Here is a 12,084-nt window from a genome sequence, read left to right on the forward strand (position 1 = left end):
TGGAATTAAACAATTATATCATGCTTACAAGGGGTATTTGCCAAAAATACCGGTTGAGAGGTACAAATTTCCAGAGCCGTATAAAATTAAAAAAAAATATATTGCTAATTCACTCATAGGGTCTTTGCAGTAACTCTGCTAGCAGTCCGTTGTTATTTTTTGTTTCATTGTCATTTTGCTAAGTTTCTTCTGATACCTTTTCTGACATCAGACTCAAACTTCAATTTAACGGAGTTTTACTTTGCGTATTGCTGTGTGTTTGTCATTTTGATTCATTTATATGTTTCGGAGTTTAGTTTGATGTCGTTCTTATTGAACTAGTACACATTTGTTTTAAGGGGCCAACTGAATCCAGCCTCCATGGCAGGCGTATGATTTACTCGCTCTGTTGAAAACCCATTTATGACTCGGCTGTTTATTTCGTCGTCTCGTCGATATAGTTTTTCCTTGGCATTTATTTTTGTATGTTCACTGTTTTCAAGTGATATATTAGTAAGATATATTGATCGGTGTGGAACATATGCGCTTATTAAAAAAAATGCGCTTTAAAATTTTACAATATTTGCTTCTTATGATTGTTTGCCTCTTTTATCTCGGCTTAGGATCTGCAAGTTTGACATATTGATTTGTATGAAATATTTAAATCACTTAAAAAAAACCAGCTACTGGCAAAAATGAAGAAAGGCAAGCTTCAACCTCAATAACAGGAAAAACCATTCTAAGAATATAGTATAACAAAAGCAGCACTAAAATAGAATACGTCATGCGCACTAGTTTGATTAACATATACATCCGCTATATTACCTTTAATAAATAATGAATGATTTCCCCCTTTTTTTTTTAACCTAATGACAAATGTCAAAAGAGATATGTTTCACCGAACACACAGATAATATGACTTTTTGAACATAATACCCGGAAACTACATACATAAATGAAATCGCAAATATCACCTGGATTCCATGAGGGTCACCTGACTTCTAAATGCTGTGACTGAAGCATGCTAAGTTGCTGAAGATGGAGGTTATCTCTGTATACGTGTGGATTGTAAATTGCATACTATTTGTAAAAGGTATTTGGTCTGGTAAGTTCCATGCTAATAATCTTCGCTGCTCAGTATCAGAATAATAGGCTTTTTAAATTACTTTTATAATATCGAAGGTTCATAAATAAACAGAAAGAAAGAAAAAGATACATATGTAGGTCAGATTAATAGCATATGTTTTAGAAATATTATTTAAAAGGCATATGAAAATTTTACGGGAAACGACTCGCAAGACTAAGAAAGGAGTAGGTCCGGCAAGGGCCGATTTTGGCCTCAAATTTAAGATCCATCTGACGAAAGATTTTGGACACTTTTTAAACACTTTTAAGTGTCTATTTCATTTGATTCAATTAGTTTATGTCAAAATTTTTAACTGATTTAGTCATTAAAAACGCTCCGATTCAAGCTCAAATATGAAAAATCTATCAAATATGCCAAAAAATGTCACTTTTCAGATAGTTTTTGTCAAAAATGAAAGTGGCCGCATTCGTGTTCATCCTCAACCTTTATATATGTTATGTAATATCATCAAATACAACTTAAATTTCAATATTAAGAATGAACACAAATGCGGCCACATTAATTTTAGACGGAAACCGTGTATAAAATTTAACTAAAATGCTAAAATTGCGAAGATTTCAGTAATTTAGCATGTTTAATGGTGCTTGTACATTGTACCCGATATAATTTATGTGCATTATATAGTCAAAAACAACACATATTAATGTAGCAGAAGCTTTCTACTTTCCAATAAATAACAAAAAGTTTACATTTTAACATTTTTGTAAAACTGTTATATTTTGGGGCCAAAAAGAGATCTTACTGGACCTACTCCTTTAACCTTGGTTCCCAATTTCTTTCAAAACTCATGAAATAATAACATTTTTTTTTATAGAATTTGAAAAATGACGTTTTAAAATATATGTAATAAAGTGGTAAGAGGGGAAAATTCTTAAAGACTGCACGCTTTTGTTATTTGTATATGTTTCTCGATCCCCATAGAGAGCAACAATGGGTTATAAGATCCGTCCATTTAAAAAGGGGTGGTTCCAACACATGCAAGTCATATACACAAGGGGCTACAATTGTTTATCCGAGTACAAAATCATTAGTTGTCTTACAATAACTTAAAGTATTATATTTAGTCATCTATGATCTTTTGATTTTTAAGTATTTTGGCCTCGAGCATCACTGAAGAAACATTTATTGTCGAAAATGTGCATCTGGTACAGACAAATTGGTACCGTTAATGTTAATATTACCACTGGATCAATGCCTCTGCTGGTTGACCGGGGTTATCGTCAGCCCATTAAAGCTAGTACTTCGGTACTGGTATAAAAGTACGGATTCTTCTTGTTATCAAATTTTGCTGTTACAGAATATATGAAATTATTTTAATTAAATTAATGAACGTATCATGCTTATGCAAAGCTCTGAATCCCTGCCCGGCTTTGACTATACTTTTTTTGAAATATAATAAACACATTCAAATAAATTTTTTAAATAGCTTGACATTTCTATAAAAACAGTGTCCACCAATATAGCCACAACTGGATAATTAGATCATAAGTAAAAAACGCAAAAGAAAAAAACAAGCCTCATCCTCAATAATAAAGCACAACAAAAACTATTTTAAGAACATAATACACCAACAGCAGCACAAAATAAACCCAACAACATGCACCAAATGCAATATGATTAAAATATTAATCCTGTGTACCTTTAATAAATACTAAATGTTTTTTTTTTCCTTTTTCAAACCTAACGGCAAATGTCAAAAGAGATATATTTCACCAAACTCACAGATACTTTCACTTCTTTTTTTAACAAAACACCCGGAAACTCCATACATAAATGAAATCGCATATATCACTTGGATTCCATGACCTGACTTTTGAATGCTGTGACTAAAGTATGATTTGTTGTCGAAGATGGAGATTACCTCTGTGTACTTGTCCATTGCTAATTGCATACTTCTGGTAAAAGGCATAATTTGGACTGGTAATGTTGATGTTGTTGCGATCACGTGATAATTGGTAATTAACATAAAAAAAAAACCACCTCTATACTTCAAACGTTAAACATTTTGTGTAATATATGAGGTCTGGATGGGGTCCCATCAATTCTGTGTTCTTTAATTGTATAACCCATTTTCTCTTTTTTTTCTATATTTCTGTCCATTATTCTCTTCTTTATATCTTAATGCAAGCACTCACTGATATAAGCTATAGGCAAATATACTTGAATGTATGTTTGGATATATAATGTATATATCGTGTCATTGTTTGTAATTAAAAGCAATTAACTCAATAATGTCCAACTTAACCAAACTTTCATGACTAACTCACTGTACTTGATGTTGATTTATTTGACGACGTTAATACACACAGTACACAAAACACATAGAAACCTAAAGGCTGAGAAACATGAACCACACCAATACTAACACTAAAGTAACTTATTTGCTATGGAGAGTAAGCAGACCTTCTCTACATGTGCCTACTACCGCGTCGTCAGTATTACTGACGGTATTGGTGAAAGTAACTCATGTGCTGTGGAAGGGTAAGCAGACCTTCTCTACATGTGCCACCTACCGCGTCGTCAGTAACAGACGATATTGGTGAAAGTAACTCATGTGCTGTGGAAGGGTAAGCAGACCTTCTCTACATGTGCCTCCTACCGCGTCGTCAGTATTACTGACGGTATTGGTGAAAGTAACTCATGTGCTGTGGAAGGGTAAGCAGACCTTCTCTACATGTGCCACCTACCGCGTCGTCAGTAACAGACGATATTGGTGAAAGTAACTCATGTGCTGTGGAAGGGTAAGCAGACCTTCTCTACATGTGCCTCCTACCGCGTCGTCAGTATTACTGACGGTATTGGTGAAAGTAACTCATGTGCTGTGGAAGGGTAATCAGACCTTCTCTACATGTGCCACCTACCGCGACGTCAGTAACAGACGGTATTGGTGAAAGTAACTCATGTGCTGTGGAAGGGTAAGCAGACCTTCTCTACATGTGCCTCCTACCGCGTCGTCAGTATTACTGACGGTATTGGTGAAAGTAACTCATGTGCTGTGGAAGGGTAAGCAGACCTTCTCTACATGTGCCACCTACCGCGTCGTCGGTAACAGACAATATTGGTAAAAGGAAAACGCAACATATATTTGTTTCTTAAACATTAATATAACACCGCCTTTATTTTTTTTTTATTTTTAATCTTAATAATACATACAAACCCTTTTTTAACTGATTTTTATAGTTCGTTCTAGCTAGCTTATATTGTACTGTTACACCACTGTCCCAGGTTAGGGGGAGGGTTGGGATCCCACTGACATGTTTCACCCGCCACATTATTTATGTATGTGCCTGTCCCAAGTCAGGAGCCTGTAATTCAGTGGTTGTCGTTTGTTTATGTGAAAACTAATGTAATTTAATTTAATCAATTACTTTTCAAAATACCCTGTAATCCTGATTATTTTTAATTACAATGATTTTTTTAACTGTTTATGGTCAAGAAGTTCACCTTTTTGTTATTTTTATTTGATAAATAGTTAACATGTAAAGATAGTTTGGTTCACTTTATAAAGCATGTTGATTGATTTGTATACTTCAGTAAAAAATAAACTTACAGTATTTAAAAGTCATCATTATCCTAACAAGAGACATATTAATACAATTATATGTCTTTGGCCTTAGTAAAAGATATTGTACATATATTGACAATTTAAAGATGTTCATATATATATTTGATAATAACTGTTATATTCTAGTAATACTGCTCTTTAACCCTGAATTATTATCGTTTGTTAATATTTTGATGTTTGTCAACTTTGAATTGACAGGTAGATAACCAATTAAGGTTTGTTTTTATTGCAATTACCAATTGAGTATATAGCTGTAGGACAATATGTATGATGAAAGATTAATTAGACATTCGAAATTTATCTAATTAACACAAATTAAATTAAAAGTTATAAAAAATCTTGTTTAAAATAAGCAAAAATGTTGTATGTATTTGGACTGGACCTGTAAAATGCAATGATTTTTAGTACTTGCATTTTGTTTACAATTTAATTAAACAATAATTATTCTATAAAAATTATACATAGATTTTGACTGGTAACAAACCGACCACCGAGGACCATAAGTAAAGGGAATTAGGTTATACGACAATGAGAAAACCGAATGATACACATGTGCGAAAGCAAAACTAAGCACAATAAATATATAAAAAAAAAATCCCACACACCATTACCCTTAACAAATATAAAACATATTAAAACAACTTCACATTTACAAATTCCTGCAATCGGTACATATACACATACATTTGCTTCATAAGGTACAGTATAGACTGTTTCTGTACTATTATTAAGAAGAATACATATATGTTACGTTTTAAACGAAGTGTTACTTGTATGTTGTGTTAGACCAGTGCCACCTTCTGTTTAACTATACTTTTTATAAGAGTAGGAAAAGATATTAAAGAAATATTCAAAAATCGGATAGCAACTGCTATGAAAAAAACTGAAAAGACAAATAATAGTACACAAAACACAGCATATAAATGGAAGACGGAGCGACACAAACCGCACAAAAAAACAGGAAATGATTCCAGGTGCCCAAAAAGGGTAAGCAAAGTCAATACAATGAACATACATGCTTGCCATACATGTATATAGGTAATTGGCTTCACTGGTTTGCACTGACCGATCAACTACCATTTCAGCTTTGAAATTACTGTAGTTGTGTCTACTGGTGTATGGAAATTTAAATTTGATAAATGCTTTTTGTGCTTTTTTGTTAAATATTTGTTTGTTTTGAAATTGTGACACAGTGATGACTGCTGTATACATATTGTATCTATTTTTCTTATTATGTCTGCTTTGGTCACGCATCGTTGTAAAAATAATGGAATTTGAAGCGGCTGTCATACAAGTGAGAGGTTTAGCGCTATAAAACCAGGTTCAATTCACCATTTTCTACATTTGAAAATGCCTGTACCAAGTCAGGAATATATATGACAGTTGTTGGACATTCGTTTGATGTGTTTAATCATTTGATTTAATTTGCCATTTGATTAGGAACTTTCCGTTTTGAATTTTCCTCGGAGTTCAGTATATTTTTGTGATTTTACTTTTTATAGCAAGAACAGTGGTATATATTTGCTGTCGTTCCCACTGCGAATGATTTAGTTCCAATACATCATACACGACCTTAAAATAGACTTGATGTGCCATATTACAGTTACGAAACGAAACCGACCGATTTGGTTCTTATATATCAACCACACAACAAGCAAAAATTAGTGACCACCGATCTTGTTAATGAACTTATAATGTTAGCAACAAAATGATTTATGGAAACAAAAATATTCTGGTCAAGCAGACGACAAGAAAAAGTATTCTGAATCGAAATTTCCTGTTATTAATTACACTTAATAAGTAAAAAGTAAAATTACAAAAATACTGAACTCAATGGAAAATTCAATCGAAAAGTCCCTAATCACATGGCAAAATCAAATGATAAAATACATTAAACGAATGGACAACTGTCATATTCCTGACTTAGTACAGGCATTTTCAAATGTAGAAAATGGTGGATGAACCTAGTTTTATAGCACTTGTTTATCAAAGGTAGCAAGATTATAAATTAGTACACCAGAAACGCTCAAATCAAAATAGTTAAGCCAAACAAGTACAAAGTTGGGAACCCAAAATTCCAAAAAGTTGTGCCAAATACGGCTAAGGTAATCAATTTCTGGAATAAGAAAATCCTTAGTTTTTTTTCGAAAAATTCAAAGTTTTGTAACAGGAAATTTATAAAAATGACCATATAATTGATATCCATGTCAACACTGAAGTGCAGACTTCTGCGCTGGTGATACACTCGGGGACGAAACGTCCACCAGCAGTGGCATAAACGTTTATCTGACATAAGCTTTGATAAAAACATTCAATTTAGCTACCATAGTGTATTATCCCACCGCGGATATATAATAACTTTTTGATTGTTTTAACTCCGTCACGTAAATTTCATAGGGGGTTCATGACGTCACGTCTACATTTAATTGGGAACTAATCTATTGATGTTGTGGGATTTCAGTCTTTATTTCTACAACATGTGTACAAAACGCAACAGGAAAAGTCCCGCGTGCGATAAATTCGTTATACGGTTCACTACTGACCCCATACGGACCATAAAGGGTAAGTACAATTCATAGGAGATTCGGCCTTCGGCATCACTCCCTATGGATTTTACTAACCTTCTAAGAATCCGTTCGGGGTCAATTGCGAATCATATAACTTGTACTGTGTTTAGATAATTATCAAATTCTTTTTATTTGTAGACCATTTGGAAAACGTTGCCCTTGGAAAGGAAAGCAGACAAAATTCTATCCGATGGAATTCAAGCTTAAATGGGCCTCTACAAGCAAATGATGGTAGCAGAAACTCAATATCTGTAGGCGGAGGGTGCTCCCATACAGAGTTTGATACAAATAATTTTTGGTGGGCTGTCGACCTAGAAGTTGAATTTATCATAGAGATCGTTACAATCTACGGACGTACAGATTGCTGCAGTACGGCACATGTTTAATATAACAAATAATGTGGATTCATTTATTTTCGTGGGTATCAATTTTGGTGGATTCAGTAAACATTACATTTTAGTGAATATTTAATTTCGTGGTTTTGACAAAGTCTGCTTCCTAGCTTATAGAACATTTGTATTTTGTTAAACATTTAAATTCGTGGTTCGCCTTTACCCACGAAATCCATGAAAAATTATATCCCACGAATAATAATGAATCATCAGTATAATAGGTCTATGTTGTAAGAAAATCTATTAACCTCCTTTCATAATGTTAATATGATTAAATGTATTAACACCAAATTCTACAAACGTTATTAAGGTTTTAATTAACGGTGATATTACATGAGCAAAGTTGTGGTGCATTAACAAATGAAAGCTCACAAAATTAGACAAGTCCTACATGGAAGATCAGAGAGGTGAAGACACATTCTCTCTGTTAAGATAAAAAGACATGTATCTTTTGATATTTATCCTCAATTGAAATTAATTAATATTCATTGAAATCGGTTCATGTGGTTACACTCTTTAATTGATTAGATAATCCTTATTCTCAATTATGAATGATTTTGGTTCGCGCATGCGAAAAAGATACTAATAATGGTATAAAATTAGTACAATTTTGGAATTTCCATGTTGTAGTGATGTTTCCTACTCTATACGAAGCGCTTTTTCTCTTTTGATTTATAATGTTTGTACATTCCTCTCCTTTAAAAGGAATTTTAAACACCTTTCAACACTTTTTGACCCAAGTATGCTACTCTAGTATATTTCAAAGTTGGATGAACAATACTGTTCTTAAAGTAACTGATCATAAAAAATCGGAAAGATACCTAGTAGCAACACAATGAAAAAAAAAGACAAATAGAAATGAATATTTTATTTTCCAAATTACTGGACTCATAAAAAGTAAAATCACAAAAATACTGAACTTAGAGGAAGATCAATTGGGAAAGTCCATAATCACATGGCAAAATCAAATAACAAAACGCATCAAAAACGAATGGACAAGAACTGTCATATTCCTGACTTGGTACAGGCATTTTCAAATGTAGAAAATGGTGGATTAAACCTGGTTCTATAGCGCTAACCCTCTCACTTTTGTAATGACAGTCTCTAAATAGCATATAATTATAAGTACAATAATTGGGTCAACAATAAGACATTACAATGTCATATAAATATCATTATATCACCATAAGCCTCAGTCACAATCATGGGCCAAAACAAAACAAAATAAAAACAAAGACATTGATATCAAAACACTATCAAAACCTGTTCTTCTTAATCAAAAGAACTACCAGTAAAATCACAATTATTTACCATGATAATAGGAAAGTCTTCTCATGTTTACACTCAAACAAATTTGGAAGATTCAACTAAAATATCAACGACCAGTTTATCAACCATGTAGAAGTCGAGTGATCCATAAGTGTGGGCTCTTCTATCTCAATGAGTTGCAACTGGGGCAATATGCGCAATTGTTTCTACATAGGCGGTAATGGTAACGTTTTCTTCTGTTGCTCAGCCCATATCATAAACTTGAATATGTATAATGGCTTGTTTCGAAGCTGAGACATTTTACATATGTGGTTAAATTTTCGGGGTACGAAGTGTGATTCATTTTCCCGTAAATTAGCAAACCCCGAGTATCCTTTTGCGATGTGGCTCCTCATGGTAAAAAAATCCCATTTTTGACACAATAAGTTCTTTAAAAATTTAATACTTTGAACACATTTAATGGCTCCATAGTTTTTACACATTTATTCTGTGTTCCCTTACTTTCTAAATTAACACGTTTTGTTTACACGTGTCTTTTGAGTTCCTCATTACAAGGCGCATTAAGGATATTGTCCCAACTGATGCGTTTTGTGCATTACAATTCATGTCAAAACGCTCCTTTAAATGTCAACATAATAAAAACCATTCTCATTTGTGTCTATTTAAATTTTTCAGCTGAACGACTTCGAGATTTTGATGTTCTATTGTACAATCCTAGTGATGCATCATGGGACGGATACGATCAGGGAACTTCAACATTGTGCTTTCATCAATCTGGAGTAGCTCCGTCAATTTTAAACGTTACTTGTGAGGGTGTAAACACAAGGGGTCGATTTGTCAAAATTATTATGGCAAAAAACAATGATGTAGAAAATCATTGCCTTACATTGTGTGAAGTTGAAGTTTACGGCGGGAAAACAAGTGGTGAGTTTAACAATTGTTCTTCGTAAAAGATCGGCGAAAGATATCAGAGAGACAGTCAAACACATATATAAGAAATAAACTGACAACGCCATGGCTAAATAATAGAAAGACAAACAGACAAATACTAGTACATAAGACACAACATAGAAAACTAAAGACCAAGCAAAACGAACCCAACCAAAAACTTGGGGTTATCTCAGGTGCTCCGGAAGGGTAAGCAGAACCTGCTACTATTGCGTATTTGATACTTTTTTCTGGAAATCTGAGTCCCGAACATATTTTAAAGTCCATGATAGATGAATACTGGAGTACCTGTGTACTGCCATTGATCATTTTCCTACACAAATATATTTGCACAAGTGTAAATGTAAAATAGTCAGATAAAATACAAATGAAGTCTCCAGTTATTAAAGCCAATAATAGATGAATACTCATGTACCTGTGTACGTCTGTCAGTGATCATTTTCCTATACAAATATATATATGCACAAGTGTAATTGGACAATGTTTACTACGTTACAAATAGAGTTTGCAGTAATCATATTTTTATTGATAAAGAAGCATAGAAATGTGGGAGGACAGAGGTAAGGGAGACAGGGAGAAAGGGGGTAGGAGAAAGGAGAAGAGGGGTGGGAGAAGGGAGAAGGGTACCCCCTGTCCTCCCACTCATAGAAATGAAAGTAACTATAAAATATTATTGAATAGGTTCTTCTGTAGTAATTTTCTGGACTACGTCATCATAATCGAGCACGCCCAAATATTTGAATTCCAGGAATATAAAATATAAAGTAACGTAAGGGGTTATATGATCAAAAGGGAAGTACGTTTCCTTCGATTTACACAACATATTTATAAATATCGAGCAATGTAAGTTTTTGAAAGACACGTTAATTTCAGAACCATGATGGAAAAAGACTAGATGTGATATAATGTACAACTAAGAAAAGTAATCTAATCAAAAAGGACAAAGTCACGGGGTTCAAACCATTTGCAAATAATACCTAGGAGTTAGCAATGTCAAGTGAAAAAATAACAAGAGGGACTATGTACTAATTAAATTCTTATATAAATCCATTTATATTGCTGTTCTGATTATTAAAGTTCGAGTATCGGTGAAACAACCAGAATAACATCGATTCATATTGTTATCAAAATTTACAAGCATTCTCTTTTTGTCATTATTTGTCATTATTCTTACCAAAATGTACATACATTTGTTTACTCTTGAAACTTTAAAACTTTAAAAAAGGCCTTAATAAGTATTGTTTTGTCAATATTCTTTTTATTTATTGTCTATCCTTTTTCCTTCATGTATCATATATTTTTTAACCTAGAAGAATCTGATTGCTCATGCTCGTGTGAAAACAAACAGAACGAACAACCAAAGACTTCACAAGATATTCAAAAGCACTCAAAAGAGGAATTGAGACAAATACTGCAACCACGACTTACTGGGCTACAGAATGAAATGAAGCTGAATAAGAAAAATATCTCCAAATGGAGAAGGAACTATATATCTGTCGCCGACAAAAGGGAGAGTGCTAGATATATGGGAATTGTAGGAGTTGTCGTTCTTTGCGCTGTGGTTGGTACAGTCGTTCTGCTTGATTTACTGTCTTTTCGAAAACACATTAGACAGATCAGAAGAATACGTGGTCAATAAAATTTACATTGTGTTTGAACATTGATGCAACATTAATGAATTACATTTATTGTATTATTGCACGAACACTACAGTTGTAAATTCTACTAAGTTTTCATCAACCAGATTAAAATTATCATTAATGCAGCCTATCTGTTAGTGCGTATTTATTTTCTTAAAAATGAAGATAATAACCGAACATTAAAGAAATTAAAGGAAGAACAGTACTTAATTTAACATTGCCTTGTCAAATCCAAAATTTACGATGGCAACACATTTCAAATATACCGTAAAAGAGGGACGAAAGATACCAGAGGAACAGTCAAACTTATAAATCGAAAATAAACAGACAATGTCGACTGCGATTGCGCAAAGTTGTTGCAAACGACTCCGGCAGATGTCATCCAATAATAATTATTGTTGTTACATGCAACATTGCATTAGAATATGGTATCACAGATGGTTTTTTTTATCGGGTTAGTCAACAACTCGATTATATATATTCAGTTATATTAAACAATATATATTAGTGTACGACAATCAGATTGCAAGACATTGAAATAATAGATATAAAAATGTATGATGATAATCTGTATCTT

General features: G+C 33.1%; 1 protein-coding gene across 2 annotated transcripts; it reads left to right on the plus strand.

The window, feature by feature from the left end:
• The first annotated feature begins 741 nt into the window (after positions 1-741).
• LOC139496017 (uncharacterized) lies at positions 742-11,599 on the plus strand. 2 transcript variants are annotated; one of them, XM_071284455.1, is made up of 4 exons: positions 742-1,084; positions 7,397-7,627; positions 9,595-9,843; positions 11,178-11,599. In XM_071284455.1, exons 1-4 carry the CDS (start codon positions 1,018-1,020, stop codon positions 11,504-11,506), a joined length of 876 nt encoding a protein of 291 aa, XP_071140556.1. In that variant the 5' UTR covers positions 742-1,017; the 3' UTR covers positions 11,507-11,599. The 2 variants fall into 2 exon arrangements, with proteins under 2 accessions (XP_071140556.1, XP_071140557.1); XM_071284456.1 differs by having other exon boundaries at positions 11,181-11,599.
• Positions 11,600-12,084: the final 485 nt, after the last annotated feature.

The sequence above is a fragment of the Mytilus edulis genome, chromosome 11 (genome assembly GCF_963676685.1).
Source record: "Mytilus edulis chromosome 11, xbMytEdul2.2, whole genome shotgun sequence".
Lineage (NCBI taxonomy): Eukaryota > Metazoa > Mollusca > Bivalvia > Mytilida > Mytilidae > Mytilus > Mytilus edulis.

Bases quoted from the DNA above. Each gene is read 5' to 3' on its own strand.
- LOC139496017 (XM_071284455.1), top strand. From the start codon at position 1,018: ATGGAGGTTATCTCTGTATACGTGTGGATTGTAAATTGCATACTATTT. The intron at 7,628-9,594 runs GTACGGCACATG...TAAATTTTTCAG, and splicing joins CGGACGTACAGATTGCTGCA to CTGAACGACTTCGAGATTTT. The intron at 9,844-11,177 runs GTGAGTTTAACA...TTTTTAACCTAG, and splicing joins TTACGGCGGGAAAACAAGTG to AAGAATCTGATTGCTCATGC.